At 34.8% G+C, this 15,826-nt stretch overlaps 2 protein-coding genes across 3 annotated transcripts in view; one reads left to right on the top strand and one right to left on the bottom strand.

Moving 5' to 3' along the window:
* Positions 1-1,910: 1,910 nt before the first annotated feature.
* FPGT (fucose-1-phosphate guanylyltransferase) lies at positions 1,911-8,384 on the bottom strand. Its single transcript, XM_032870119.1, has 4 exons — positions 8,268-8,384; positions 6,570-6,737; positions 5,316-5,408; positions 1,911-3,521 (listed from the first exon to the last, which is right to left on the bottom strand). The coding sequence occupies exons 1-4, from the start codon at positions 8,347-8,349 to the stop codon at positions 2,065-2,067; spliced, it is 1,800 nt and encodes a 599-aa protein (XP_032726010.1). The 5' UTR covers positions 8,350-8,384; the 3' UTR covers positions 1,911-2,064.
* A 167-nt stretch (positions 8,385-8,551) lies between these two features.
* Positions 8,552-15,826, top strand: part of LRRIQ3 (leucine rich repeats and IQ motif containing 3) — a 189,178-nt gene continuing 181,903 nt past the window's right edge. For both annotated transcript variants that reach the window (XM_032870109.1, XM_032870110.1), the window contains exon 1: positions 8,552-8,662. The gene's annotated coding sequence lies outside the window, so the exon portion shown is untranslated. The remainder of the gene's footprint in view (positions 8,663-15,826) is intronic.

Genomic DNA, 15,826 nt, shown 5'->3' with positions numbered 1-15,826 from the left:
ATCTCAAGGCAAGAGAAAATGCCAAATTCTTTGGTACTGATAACATTTCAGAGCAACTAGAATCCACATAGTGCAGAATGATGATTAAAACAGTGACCACCAATTTGTCAGAAAACTCCCACTGACTTTGAATAGAAGCCAACTATTTTCTAGAGGCATGTGATTATACTAAGGCAAAAATGAAACTGAGTTTTGCTAAATAGTAAACCATCAACAACAAAACTTACACAACAGGTATCTGGTGTTGACAGTTTTGAGTCAGTCCAGACAGCAGTGTGGTGATGGCACTCTTAGGACATATAGCTTTACCAATATCTTTGATAACACAGAAGATGGTACTGGGTATAAGCACATGGGTATCAACAACTGAGTTGGAAAGTGTTTCAGAAGAGTTTGATTCTGAAAGAAGCATTGTGCCATATTTTATTGGTAGTTTTTTTTTTTTTCTTTTTAGTGGAACATGAAATAATGGTAACTCTTAATAATCAATGGCACTTAGGTGAAATACAGTATTAAGCATTCACTCAATGACAGACACATAGTATCTTCTGAAAGCTCTGCAAGTAAATCAGTCAATGCTAAACCATGGCTATATCTTTAGTTTTTCCTTGGAAAGAAACTTAAAAGGAAAAAAAACACACAACAAAACAACAAAACAAAACACAGAAATAAACTAATTGAAGGTTGTAGGCAAGCCATATCAAGTATTTTTATATTGACATGTTAATATATAAATCAAAGTACAAATTTCAGTTTACTCATGTTAAAACACAAAACTGACAAACAGTTTCTCTAATTATTATTACACTTTGACATAAAGACATTTCACATGCATGCTTACAGCAAAATAGGAACACATAATTTGAGATTCCAGCCAATTTTTAGTTTCTTGGTGCTGTTTATCATCTGTAATTCTCTTCTTTAGGCTCCTTCCTGCTGCTACCTTTGGTCAATTATTACTTCTCAGTACATCACCAGTACAAGGACAAAAAATATGAAATAGAGAGTAAAATCAGTCCATTTGGTAATGTAACAGTTCTAGTAAAGGGATTAATAAAAAGATATAAGTAATGTCCAAAATGAACTTACATGATTATTAATGAATCCCAATTATTCCTATCACCTTCCCCACACAGATATTTGAGTTTTGTACACGTATATGCTTTTGTATGGATGGAACTTTAGGGAAAAATTTTGAGATACAGAAACACATGCCTGGGTGGCTCAGTCATTAAGTCTCTGCCTTCTGGCTCAGGTCATGATCCCAGGATCCTGGGATACAACCACGGCCTGGCTCAGTGGGAAAGCTGCTTCTCCCTCTCCCACTTTCCATGCTTGTGTTTCGCCTCTTGCTGTCTCTCTCCCTCTCAAATAAATAAAATCTTAAAAAAAAAAAAGATATAGAAACACATATCCACATTTATAAGGTAAAATAACACATATACACTTTTAGTTTCATTTTGGTAAGAGCAATAAATGAGACAGATTTTCATCATCAATTTCAAAACTGTTTGCATCTAATTATTTATTAATTACATAATCACAATATTTTAATTGATTTTATCTGAATTTGTGAGCGATGGGTTTCTTTCCAAAAAAGTATTTCTACAGTATTCTTAGTCTCTGAAGATCCTATAGTATGCCACTTTTATCAGTTCATTAGAATAGGACTACTATGCTCAAAGACAGAAATGCCAATAAACACTTAGAACTGTACTGAAGCCAAAGCCCAAAAGGAAGATGGAAAAACTCTAAAGGTATGTTTAGAAAATTACTTAAAACTACTATAGTACTATATGAGCACAGCTATGCTCCACAAATCCACCTTTAATAAAAAAGAAAATTAAAATAGTGCTAAACATAAAAAAAATCCCCTTTCTGAGCTTACAGCCTTGAAAATATTCTTTTATCAAAAATGGAGAATTCATATTTTTGTGTTATTAATATGTTACAGTAATTTTTAATATAATTTGCACTGATTCACTTCAATGAAAAAACAAAAGTCTACAGAAAACTCTTCTATTTGTAGTCTTGCTTAATCAAGAATGCCAAGTTGTAGGACATTTAAGATGTCTCTAAATCAGACTGTTTTTTTGTATTTAAAGTAATTTCTAGAAAAATTTGCTCCCTATAAGTTATCATGTCTTCTACATCTTTGTAGACAAGCATTTCTTCAATAGACAACAGTTTATAGTTATTCAGGCTGAATGCTGATTTGTTCTGTATAGCATTTAACATTTTTAGGGATATTGTAACTGAATCACTTAAAGAACAACAAACTGGAAAAATACGAGCATTCCACAAACTCAAACATGTCTTGTTTCCAGAGAACAGTTCCTCTGTAACTTTCAGATTCCAAATATCTAAGCATGACAGGAAACAGACTCCAAAGAATTGAAGTAACTTTATATCTGACAATGTCTTAACCTTCTTTTTCAAGTTGTCTTGCACTCCAAATGCCATAGTTGAATACTTTAAGTGTCCATTCATCTTCAAGCTTAAGGAACACACAAAAGAATATGCAGGCAGAACAGCTGCTGTTATATGACAACCACTAATAATGCAGTTTTCCCCAACTGAAACATCAGGCCCCAATCTGGAATACTCCACAACTGAGCCAGTTGCCACAGAACATCTTGAATCCAGTATACTTTGAATGATACAGGATGTATTACCAGAACTTTCCAGTATTGCAGAAAAGGTGCTAAAAGCTATGGACTCTAAGCCAAGTTCTGACTTCAAACTGCTATCTGAAGTAAAATGAAATAAGTATTCTTCAGTTGTTCCGATGTGATAAAATTTGGAGTTATTAAGAACAATAACATTTAATGAGGTTCCTTTAAGAAGATGAAATATTCTCTGCCTAATATCTATCAACTCTGCTTCTTCTTTAGTGACATTTGCTGTGTTTCTGGTGTACTCCACAGTTGCTCCAGATCCCAAAGCTTGCAGAAAGTCTCCATAGGCATCTATTTCACAGCTCAATGTGCCTATTTTCTCATAAAAAGCAAGTAACTTTTTTGCTGATTTATGATCCATATAAAACAAGCTGTCCGTGTAGACATACTCAGAGTCTAACTTAAGAGAGGGAGTATCACCCCTAGCAAAGTCCTGTTGAGAAATATTTCCCGGTCTACATACAGCATCAAATTGATGCATCTTTTCTATGCTGGGTTTATGAAGGAAACGATGGCAAGACCTGTATTCAAGGTCTCTATATTCTAATTTATCAAAAGGTTCTAAGACAAATACTCCATGTGTGGTACCAACAGTCAAACTAGAAGGATGAGCTAAAGCAGTAAAGCCAGGTTTGTCAAATCTAATAAACTCACATTCTCCGATACTATAAAGTTCAATATCATCTGCACAGGTAACCAGAATCCCCGGATTCATATGCAAGGGGAAATCAATGTACATGGCTAGTTTTAATTCCAACATCTGATAAATGGGGTTACCAAAAGGTAATGCAGTGAAAATTTTGCCCAGAGCACTTGCATTTGGAAGGCGTTGGCTGTAACCACCTATATAAAAATAACAAAATAACTATTTTAAAATGTTTATAAGTCTCTTAAGATTTTAGAAACCCAGGGGGATCAGTTGTAACAAAAATATCTCTAAAAAATATTTAATATATATAATACAGTACAGTAGCTTAGGAAAGAATAGCAAATTCCAGGTTACAAATTCAAGACCAATTCTCCTATAGTGATTTGATACAATGCAATGTGAGATTAGGAAAGAATTCTATTATATTATATTTTAGAGGCTTTGAATTGTTTTGAATCAATTGTGCAACTAGTAAAGAAAACCATGGGCTAAAAAATGATCTTATATCCATATTTTAAATGATAAATTAAAATTACAACAACGTTTGAACTCCTATATTAAGAATCCACTTCATAGAGGGGGAAAAGTCACAAAAACTAAAATACCAATTCTAAAATAAAATTACTGAACAGTAATTTCCAGATGCAGTGTTTTTCCTCAAATTATTACATACATTTTAAGGAAGTAAAGGTACATTTACTTAAAAGCATTTAAAATTTATACTTGTTTTTAATTTAAACAGGCTTTGTCAATCTGAGTCTTACGACTTTAATTCCTTGAAAAGCATGTTCTCTTAAGTACATTAAATACCTTACACCATTTTTATGTAACTAATTATATTGAGGAGCCGCATTAGATAGTAGAAAGAGACAAAAACAGGTTCAAACTCTGGTTCACCACTTTTTAGTTGTTCCATCTTTGGATTTACTCCAAATCAGCAAATGCAGAATACCTGCTTTATTGTGTTTTATGTAAAACACTTGGAACACCATATGTTGTTCAACAAATGAGAGCTAATACTTTCTACTTTTCTCCTTTTCCAAAGACTAGCCAATACTTAAGTTTAGCATTGTAAGATTAACCTTTTCCCAACTATGTATTTTACAGTGTCTAACTTAGATTTTACTAAGTTGGTAATAAATAATATTGGTTCTGGAATAAGTTATAAAGTTGAATTTTTCTACTTTTTTAGAGTTAGTCTTAAAATCAGAATTTGGATGCTTTGATACCATCCTTACAAAGATTATGAATCTAAGAAATAAAGTGCTTTGAAAGCCATGTAGATGAGTGGCTCTAAAATACCTGTCCCTGCACTGGTGCCAGTCTATAATAACATTTTCATCAGCTCCAGTACATACAGAAAAAGAACAGAGGTTTGCATATAACCCGAGTTTTCATACAACTAAGTTTACTGAATTAAGAAAACTATTCTCCTGAGATTATTTCTTTCCCACTTTCCTGCTCTAAAATGTTCTCTTTTGTGTGTGATTTGCCCTCTTACATAATTTCTTGTCCTCTCCATGTTTTGTCACCATCCTCTCTTTTGTTTTCAAACTCTTTTAAGGATCGTAGACTTTTGCCACCAATAATCAGATACTAATGTATGGTAGAAGGTTTTGGCAAAAGTCTGGTAATCATAGTGCTAAGCCAGCCTCTCCCCTACAATAATAATCCCTTTTAAAGCATTATCAAGAAATGTTCACATTTTGATGAGTTATATTTTAGGAAAATAATTTTCTATATACATACTAAAAACAATATCCATGAAAAGCTGATGATGTATGTGATCTATAAAGATACATTTATGAAAAAAATTATGTTGCTTACAACTTTAAAATGTCTAGAAAAACATGAAATATGTTTTCAAAGCACAGTAACTTCAAAGAAAAAAATTTTTAAAAAGGACAAGTATTTGCAAGGTAGAAAAAAGTCCCTAAAATATCAAAGGTAAAATGTCAATTAGTGAAAAAGAAAATGTGTAACTTTACCAGAATGAATTAATAGGATGGTAAAAGAATTCCATTTATTGCCATATATCTTTTCCAAACATCGAAGGGCACAAAGTGTGGATCCTCCATTTCCTTAAAAATAAAAGTTAAAAAATGCAATTAATTTCATAGAAACATACTGAAAATTTGTAATTATGGTAAAACGTTAGGTGTTTTAACTTTCAGGATAGGGCCTTTGGCTAACAATCAACTAGCTGGAGAGCAAAGGTATGGGCAAAAGAGTCACATTGAACACACATTTCACAGTATTTAAATAGATAAATAATTAGCAATGAAATCCAGAGATTAGCACTTGGTAATAACTGATGAGCACTGAAATCTCCTGAAAATAAGGAAGTAATATATTAGACAAACTGCAACACAAAAAGTAAGTATACATGTTCATTTGAAATTACAAACTGAAAAACTTATTAAAATAATTCTCCCACATGACAAAACCAAATATTTGAGTTAGATTTCCTTTCTAAAAAGTTTCTTAGAGCCTGGTGTTCTAAAAAATATCTTAAATATAACTACACTTACTAGTTACCTTGGGCAAGTTATTTAACTCTCTGCCTCAGATTCTCATCTATATGATAGGAACCATAAAAGTACTGACTACACCATTATGAGGATTAACACAGGTTAAATAGAACAATGCCAATGTCAGATATAGATACCCTGTGTGGTATCAAGAGGCTTCGAGTATCACAAAGAAAATGGCCCCCAGAAAAATAGCAAGTATTTTTATTTGCAGTGGAAGGTCAAAGGCAAGGTTGACTTAAACTGGGTTTTTAAAGTAAGTATCTGTGATACTTGGGCCATTAGACTGTGCTCTTTTACTTTCTGCATCATGGTTCCAAGAGGCTAAGTATGTGTGTGTGTTTATTTTTTTTTCCCCTGATTTGCAATCTTCATGTAAATTTCTGAACTATGGAGTTGGGAGGGACCTTAAGAGTCCTAACAATAAAGTCCAAAAGAATATTCACCACCTAAGTAAATTTATTAACATTAATAAAATTCTCTTTTAAGTAACATTCTGTGAGTTTTTCATGGTAAGTTACAATGTGTAAAAACAACTGCTATGCCTTTAATCTTTCTTAAAAAATTATAAATTTACATTAAATTTTTAAAGTTTGGAAAGACTATAGGAAGAAAGATATAGAGCTCATAAACTTGAGCCATAGGAAAGCTTTTCTTCAGTGATCATTATGCCTAGAACCTATAATTTAAATGTGACCATAGAGAGAGTACCGATTTTAACTCCAGCAGGATCAACAAAAACATGATATTGAACTCCAAGGGGTAGCTCCTTTTTTTTCAGCTTTTCTGACAGCTGTTGCTTATAAGCAAGCTCCTGTTTTTCATCAGCTGCTGTTATTGCAACAATGTCCCAGAATTCTCCAGCTGCCACAGGTTTGCCTATGTGGAAAAAGCAAGGGAACAAGTATCAGAAATCTCTAGCTGTTAGGTTACCTCTTTGGAAAGGAAAAAAAAAAAAAAAGATTATCTTCATAAACCTATCTTCTCAGAATTAGAGAATAATTAGTGGCTAGGTAGGATAATTCAAACTAGTTCTATTGAAGATTGTTCACAAATTTTTATTTTTTTCTTAGATTACTTGCTCCTTTTATAGTTTACAGTTCACTTATTTAATATTCTGAAAGTTGTTAGGTTTCTTTTTTTTTTTTAAGATTTTATTTATTTATTTGACAGATAGAGATCACAAGTAGCCAGAGAAGCAGGCAGAGAGAGAGAGAGAGAGGAGGAAACAGGCTCCATGCCAAGCAAAGAGCCCGATGTGGGGCTTGATCCCAGGACCCTGGGATCATGCCCCAGCCGAAGGCACAGGTTTTAACTCACTGAGCCACTCAGGCACCCCAGTTGTTAGGTTTCTTAAGAGAGGTACTTTCACCTTCCTAAAATTTACTTCAATTCTTAAATAACAAGAGACAAAAAGAATAAATGAATCTCCAGCTGTGAAAATCAATTTTCATATATCAGGACCGTTTATTGGTTAAGTACAATTCATCCCAAAGATCCACTCCTCCAATGTTGCTATTTACAAATTTAGGTCCTTTATTGTTTATTACCTTAAGTTGAGCCATGCAAGTTTACAAAGGCTTTTAAGTATGACCTAAAATTCTGGATAACAGAAAAGTTCCCAACTCCCTAATGAACTCATTAAAAAAAGAGTGAATTTTTGGTAGACAGTTGGAAGCTCTTCTTTATTGGTACACAAGATGATAAGGATTCTTATTAATTAACAGAGAGGATTTGTCCAAACCTAACAGTCCTGAACATCCTACTGTCTTCCAAGTATTACTTCCTGTATTTTTAATGCAAGTAACTTCATCAAAAATATAATTTTATTAGATAGTTGTACAAAGAATGACAAATAACACAGCTTTATTTATTTTTTGATGCAAACTTTCCCTTTTAGATTTTAACCTATAATTCCTCTGTGTCTTGTTCTATTTTTTACTCAGTTTGCATTCACAGCATGGAACGAATTGATGAAGGAGGTAAGGGGACTGTAGAATGCTAAAATCAGATTTGTATTGATCAAAACACTGTGCTTTAGATCATTTAGATTTATTTTAAATAACTTTTGTTAATGAGCTAACCAAATGCATAACTTGGATTTATTGCTCCCTAATCAGATTAATATTTTCTTTCTTCTTCCTTCTCTCTTATTTTGATATATATATGTTACTAGGAATAAAGTCAAAGAAATAAAGTAACAACATAACGTAAGGAAAGGGCAGTGGCAGAATTAAACAAAACAAAACAAAACAAAACAAAACAAGAAGGGTGTTAGCTACAGCTGGGCCTGCGTCCTAAACCCCAAGGTGAGAAGCAGACAGGAAGTGACAGTCCAGCAAATTTCCCGGTAGGTAAAGCACCCTCCCTCTCCACTTCCGGGAATAGCTGGGGTTCCCTCTTCGCTACCTCTCAGCTCTGAAAACCTCCTCAATTTTCGCTGGGTGGCTTCTCGCAGAGTTACGCCAAGGGGTGCAAGCGCAGCAGCCATAACAACACCTTCCCCGAAACCAGCAGAAGCCTTCCAACTCTGCCGCCAGGCACAGCACGCATGCGCACCTGAATGTAACCCCTTCAGGGTTCCGGTTTCGCCTCTGTTCCGCCCTTTACGTGCGTCACTCACGTAACCACGCCCCCGAGGCTCCGGTCCGCCCCGAGAAAACCTTGAGAACCGAGTCCAGAGTCTGGCCTCGTTTCCTTAGAAACCGTGTCCGGAACAGATGAACACCTAGCGGTTTGACGGACTGTGCCGGGTCTGGGCCGTTTGTTCCCAACTCATAAGGCCTTGCAGCCCAGTTGACCCGGTGAGTGGTTCGGACTGGGCGGTAAAATTGCTAGAACCGACCCGTTAAGAAGACAAAACCACAGTTTATCTTCCAGCTCTCTCGAAAAGTGGTTCGTCCTTTCTAACTCGCGGTTTGTTTCAGCCAGGAACAGTTCCCAAAGACCTCTTGACAGTTAATTTCTCCCACCGTGTCGTCATCTGAAGAAATTTGCTCCAAGCCCAAGTCCAGATGTATAGTCTGAACATTCAATATCTGTATTCTGTTCAGGAACCTTAGGTTTGTGGTTTCTTTGCCCTTGCAGTTCTTAGTAAGTGAGCCTCTCCACTCCTCTAAGTTTTGAGTTCACTTCATAGGCTTTTGTAAATTGTATATAATTCAATCTGGACCAGTCCCTTAACATTTGTGGTATTAGGTTTATTTACTGGCATTCTTTTGTATATGCAGACTGATCAAGAACTTTAAATGACATTACTGGGAATAAGTCAGACCTATTAGATGTATTTTTAGTAGCTATCTATAAGTCTTTATCTTGTAAAGCACAAGTTTATAATGAGTTTTACAGGTTAATCTCTTCATCTTTACATAGAAGAAAATTATGATTCAGAATAATGACTTACTGAAGGCCTCACAATCAGTAGTAGAGAAGACTTTAACATAATTTTTCAATCCCAAACCCAGAAATCATCTACCACACCATGCATTTTGATTTATTTTAGAAACCTGTCTTCACTAAACTTACCATCAATGCCATAGGCAGGCATTCAGGGCTCTACAAGGTCTTGCCATGAATTTAATTTAGGTTTTTTTGTTTGTTCATTTGTTTTTCCTAAAGACTTGGCTTTGTATTTAATTTTATACTTAAAGAGGAATCATTTGGGTAAAAAGGGAGATTACCCTTTCATAGTTCCATTGTTTAAACGGTTTATTTTTGTTGTTGTTGTTAATAAAATCAAAAAATGGGCAGAAGATATGAACAGACACTTCTCCAATGAAGACATACAAATGGCTATCAGACACATGAAAAAATGTTCATCATCACTAGCCATCAGGGAGATTCAAATTAAAACCACATTGAGATATCACCTTACACCAGTGAGAATGGCCAAAATTAGCAAGACAAGAAACAACATGTGTTGGAAAAGATGTGGAGAAAGGGGAACCCTCTTACACTGTTGGTGGGAATGCAACTTGGTGCAACCTCTTTGGAGAACAGTGTGGAGATTCCTCAAGAAATTAAAAATAGAGCTTCCCTATGACCCTGCCATTGCACTAATGGGTATTTACCCCAAAGATACAGATGTAATGAAAAGAAGGGCCATCTGTACCCCAATGTTTATAGCAGCAATGGCCACGGTCGCCAACTGTGGAAAGAACCAAGATGCCCTTCAACGGACGAATGGATAAGGAAGATGTGGTCCATATACACTATGGAGTATTATGCCTCCATCAGAAAGGATGAATACCCAACTTTTGTAGCAACATGGATGGGACTGGAAGAGATTATGCTGAGTGAAATAAGTCAAGCAGAGAGAGTCAATTATCATATGGTTTCACTTATTTGTGGAGCATAACAAATAGCATGGAGGACAAGGGGAGTTAGAGAGGAGAAGGGAGTTGGGGGAAATTGGAAGGGGAGGTGAACCATGAGAGACTATGGACTCTGAGAAACAATCTGAGGGTTTTGAAGGGGCGGGGGGTGGGAGGTTGGGGGAACCAGGTGGTGGGTATTGTAGAGGGCATGGATTGCATGGAGCACTGGGTGTGGTGCAAAAACAATACTGTTATGCTGAAAATAAAAACAAAATAAAACAAAAAACAAAAAAACATTGAGAACATTTAAAAAATACAGAAGGCTTTGAGTGAGGTGAGAACAAAAGGGAGTGGGCGATACAGATCAGAGAGGTGACAAAAGCCTAAAGAAAGGATATTGTTTTTTTTGTCCTGGGTGAAACAAAGCCATTGCAGAGTTTTGATGTGACTTGCCTTGTGTCTAAAAAGATTGCTCAGAAATGTGAAAGCAGACTATAGTGGAGGGTGGGGGCAAGGATAGAGTTGGTGGAGACTTGGCTATGATAGTACCAGTGGGGCTGCTGAGAAATTGACTAGATTCTGGACATATTTTTGAAGGCACAGTCAATACAATTTGCTAATGGCATGGGTATGGAATGCTAGAGAATGAAAGAAATCAAATTGACCACCTGAAGGTTAGAATGGCCATCAACTGAGATGGGAAAGACTATGGATGGAGAATGTTGGTGGGATAGTAGGGAGAGTCCAGAATTTGGTTATAGACATGCGGAATATACAGATGTAGGTCTATGCAGTACATATGTAATGGAAGTTTTTATGTGTTTATGTGTCTGTAGGCATTATACATATGAGTTTGGAGTTCATGAGAGAGGTCTGGGCTAGAGCGATAACTTTAGGAATCTTCAGCATACATATGGAGTTACTTTTATTTTATCTTATTTTGCTTTTTTGAAAGTTTTTATTTTAATTCCAGTTATCATAATCTATAATATTGGATTCTGGTGTACAATAAATAGTGATTCAACACTTCCTAGACTACCTGGTGCACATAACAAGTGCACTTCTTAATCACCTATGTAACCCATACCCCAACTCACCTCCTCTCTGGTAACCATCAGTATTACTTGGTTTGCCTCTCTGTCCCACCCGCCCCCCCAATTTACCCATTTGTTTTCTTTCTTAAATTCTACATATGAGTGAAGTCATATGATACTTGTCTTTCTCTGACTGACTTATTTCAGTTACTATTATGGCTGAGTAATATTCCATTGTGTGTACCAAATCTTTTTTTGTCCCCTCAGATCTAGGATTAGGATTCAGTTTAGGACCAGAATAATGGTTAGGGTTAGGGACAGTGCAAGGGTATGTGCCTACTATCCTGCAGTTCTGAGACTTCTCCAGAGGGATAACCTTAGGTTTAGAGTTATGGCTAGGGGTTAGATGGAGTTAATTTTAAACTACAGAACTAGATGAGGGCCCAGGGGAAGAAAGGTTAATAAAGCTTATAAGCTCGAGAATTGTGCATACTAACAAGGTAAACAGTGAAAAAGTGACCAAATAAAGTTTTGGATAGTGATAAGAACTGTGAAGGGACTAAAACAGGCTGATGTAATAGACTCTATTATATAGAGTATTAAATACATCATTTCTTGGACCTGGGAAGGATGGCCATAGAAATTGATGTTATTTTTTTCTGATATGATTATTCATATAAAATGTGTTGAAAGTAAATATATGACATTATCAGCTATAGTTTTTGTTCTTCTTCCCTATTTTCTGTTTTTCTCAAATGTTCATTAGTATAATTTTAAGTAAAAATGAAAAAAAATTGAATATTATGTGAGTGGAAGAAATTTCCTTGGAAGTTGATTGTAGAGGGTAAAAAAGTCTAAGGATTTAAGTTTATGTTTAATATAATCAAGCAGTGTGATATGGTTGCTAAATAGTCATAAGCTACAGTAACCAGAATAAAATATACCAACACAGCTAAGTAGTAAAATCATTAATTCTGTATAAGTAAAACATGATGGAAATGATGTATTTAATCATGGATTCCACATTTCAAAAGGAACATCAGACAAACTGAGCTATAAATAAGTTGAAAAAGATATTCTGTAGAGGCATTTGGGCTTTTTTTCTATGGGAAGATAGTAGAGAGTATTTGAAAAAGTACCATAAAGAAAAGTGAGAATAGATTTTTAAAAGAACTTTACTGAGGCACAATTTATGTACCATAACTAACCTGTTGTAAGTGGACAATTAAATGATTTTTAGTAAGTTTACTAAATTGTTCAACCACTACCCCAATAAGATGCCTGTGCTTGTTTATAGTTAATGAAATGTTACTTTTATTACTATAGATATAACTATGACTGTTGTGTGTAAGTTGTAGAGAAGCACAGTAAATTTGTTTCCAAACACTTTTTCTTTTTCCTTCTTCACAAGAAGACACTGAAGAAGACAAGAAGACACTGAAGCCCAATGAAGAAGGTCCTAGATCATGGACTATGATGCTTATGGTGCATGGCTTGATCAGTACATGCTAAGGCTCTGATCTTTCCATTTCTTGTGCTTTATCTCTCTGTTCAACTACTGTTCTTCCTCCTACCCTTTCTGACATGTAGTATAAGCAAAAAAATCTTTTTTTATTGTTCCCTTCATTTGAATTTATTTAGCCAGCTAGCTTGTTCTCAGCTTATTTCTTTAGCATTTATTTTCCCTTGTTGAAGGAACCCTCACCCTTCTGACCCTTCTGGAGAGCCAAGGACAACTTTTTCCCCCTAACTTCTATTTGCTGACCTCCCTTTGTATTTTTTTTTTTTTTAAAGACTTTATTTTTTAGAGTAGTTTTAGTGTCACGACAAAATTAGAGGAAGACACAGAGATTTCCAATATATCCCCACATATACTTGCAGGTACATAGCCTACCCCATCAATATCCCCTGCTAAAGTGGTAGATTTATTATGGTTGATGAACCTATCTTGACACTTCATAATTACCCAAAGTCCATAGTTTACCTTTCATTTCAATCTTGGTGTTGTATATTCAACAAAGCAAGATGACATGTATCCCTCATTAATAATATTCAGAATTTCACTGCCTAAAATTTTTCTGTGTCCTGCCTATTCATTCACCCCATGAACTCTGCAACCACTGATCTTTTTACTATCTCCACACTCTCGCTTTTTTCATTATGTCATATAGTAGAATCCTTCACTATGTAGCTTTTTTAGTTGGGTCTCTTTCACTTAGTAATATGCATTTAAGGTACACCATGTCTTTTTATGGCTTGATACCAATTTCTTTTTAGTGCTGAGTAATAGTTCATGCCTGGATGTACCACACTTTATCCATTCACCTATTAAAGGACATTTGGTTGGTCCCAAATTTTAACAATTATGAGTAAAGTTGTTATGAACATCCATGTGCAAGTTGTTCTGTAAAAATAAGTATTCAACTCCTTTGGATAAATACCAAGGAGTGCAATTACTGGATCTCTGATAAGAGTATATTTCATTTTATAAGATATAGCCAAACCATCTTCCATACTTGCTGTACTATTTTACATTCTTATCAACAATGAATGATAGTTTCTGTTGCTCCACATCCTTGCCAGCAGTTGGTAGTTTCCACATTCAAGATTTTGGTCATTCTTTAATAGGTGTGTAATGATAGCTCATTGTTGTTTTAATATGCCATCTGTATATCTTCTTTGGTGAAGTGTCTGTTAAGATCTTTGGCCCATTTTTTAATCTGGTTCATTTCCATATTATTTAGTTTTAAGTGTTCTTTGTATATTTTGGATAAAAGCCTTTTTTCAAATGTGTCTTTTGTAAATATTTTCTCCCAGTTTGTGGCTTGTTTTCTCATTCATTTGACATTACTTTTGAAAATTATATGTCTTTGATTTTAATGAAGTATAGGTTATGAAATATTTCTTTCATGGGTTATGATTTTTTATTATTATACTTACGGTCACCTTGATTTTCTTCTAGGTTATCTTCTATGAGTTTTACGGTTTTGTGTTTTACATTTGGATCATAGGTCCACTTTGAATTAATTTTTCTGAAAGTGTTAAATCTGTGTCTAGAGTCATGTTTTTGTTTGTTTGTTTTGCATTTGGATGTCCAATTGTTTCAGCACCATTGGTTAAGTCTATCTTAGCTCCTTTGTGCTATCTTTGCTTCTTTTTCAAAGATCAGTTGACTATATTTCTGTCTGTTTCTGGACTCTGTTCTGTTCCATTGGACTATCCATTGTTTTGACAATACTACATTGTCTTGACAACTGTATCTTTATGGTAAGTCTTAAAATCTGGTAGTGGCATTCCTCCAATTTTGTTCTTCTTCAATAGTGTGTCAGATATTATGGGTTTTTGCCATAAAGTTTAAAGTATAAACTTTAAAATCAGTTTGTTGGTATTGATAAAATAATTTGCTGAGATTTTGAATGGCATTGCACTGAATTTATAGATCAAGTTGGGAGGAACTGACATCTTGATAGTGAGTCTTCCTATCTGGGCTATCAATGCACATGAAATCTCTCTCCATTTATTTAGTTCTCTGATTTTGCTCATCAGCAGTTTGTTGTTTTCCTTCTATAGATCTTGTACATATTTTGTTACATTTATACCTAAATATTTCATTTTTGGGGGTGCTAATGTAAACAATATAGTATTTTTAGCTTGTTCATTGCTGGTATGTAGGAAAATGATTGGCTTTGTGTATGAACCTTGTATCTGCAACCTGTTAAAATCACTTATTCATTTCAGGGTTTAGTAGTTTTTTTTGCTTGTTTGTTTTGTTTCATGTTATTGATTCTTTTAAATTTTCTTTTAAAAAATATTTATTTATTTGAGAGAGAGAAAGTGAGAGAGTGAGCATGAGTTGGGGTAGGGGCTGAGAAAGAGGGAGAAGCAGACTGTCCACTGAGCAGGGAGTTGGGCTTGGTACTAGGACCCTAAGATCATAACTGGAGCCTAAGGCAGATGCTTAACAGACTGAGCCACCCAGGTGCCCTCTTTTGGGTTTTCTATGTAGATGATCATGTCATCTGTGAACAAAAACAGTTTTATTTCCTTCTTCCCAGTCCTTATATATTTTTAAATTTCCTTGCCCTGTCTTATTGAAATAGCTAAGAATTTCAGTAGGATGTTACAAGGCAGTGATCAGTTGGAATATCCTTGACTTGGACCTTAGTGGGGTCTTACTGGGGAAGCTTCTAATTTCTTATCACTAAGTATGTTGTTAGCTACAGAAATTTTTATAGATATTTTTACTAATTTGAAGAAGTTCTCTATTCTTTGGTTACTGAGAATTTTTATCATGAATAGTGTTGGATTTGATAAAATGATTTTTCTGTGTATGTTGAAATGTTCATGTGATTTTTCTTTTTTTCAGCCTGTTAATGTGATGGATTACACAGATAGGTTTGTGAGTGTTGAACCAGATTTGCATACCTGGGAAAAATCCCACTTGGTAGATTCTTTTTATACACTGTTGGATTCAATTTGCTAAATTTTTTTTCCAGGAGTTTTGGATCTGTTTTCAGGAGAAATATTGGTCTGTTCTTTACATTCTTGTAATGTCTTTGGCCATAGTGTTAAGATAATTCTGACCTCATAGAATGAGTTAGGTTTTGCTTCTATCTTC

Source organism: Lontra canadensis, unplaced genomic scaffold, assembly GCF_010015895.1.
Source record: "Lontra canadensis isolate GAN:19392208 unplaced genomic scaffold, GSC_riverotter_1.0 scaffold40, whole genome shotgun sequence".
NCBI classification, from domain to species: Eukaryota; Metazoa; Chordata; class Mammalia; order Carnivora; family Mustelidae; genus Lontra; species Lontra canadensis.
Note: the sequence above shows the minus strand (reverse complement) of the source record. Positions and strands in the feature narration are given on the sequence as shown.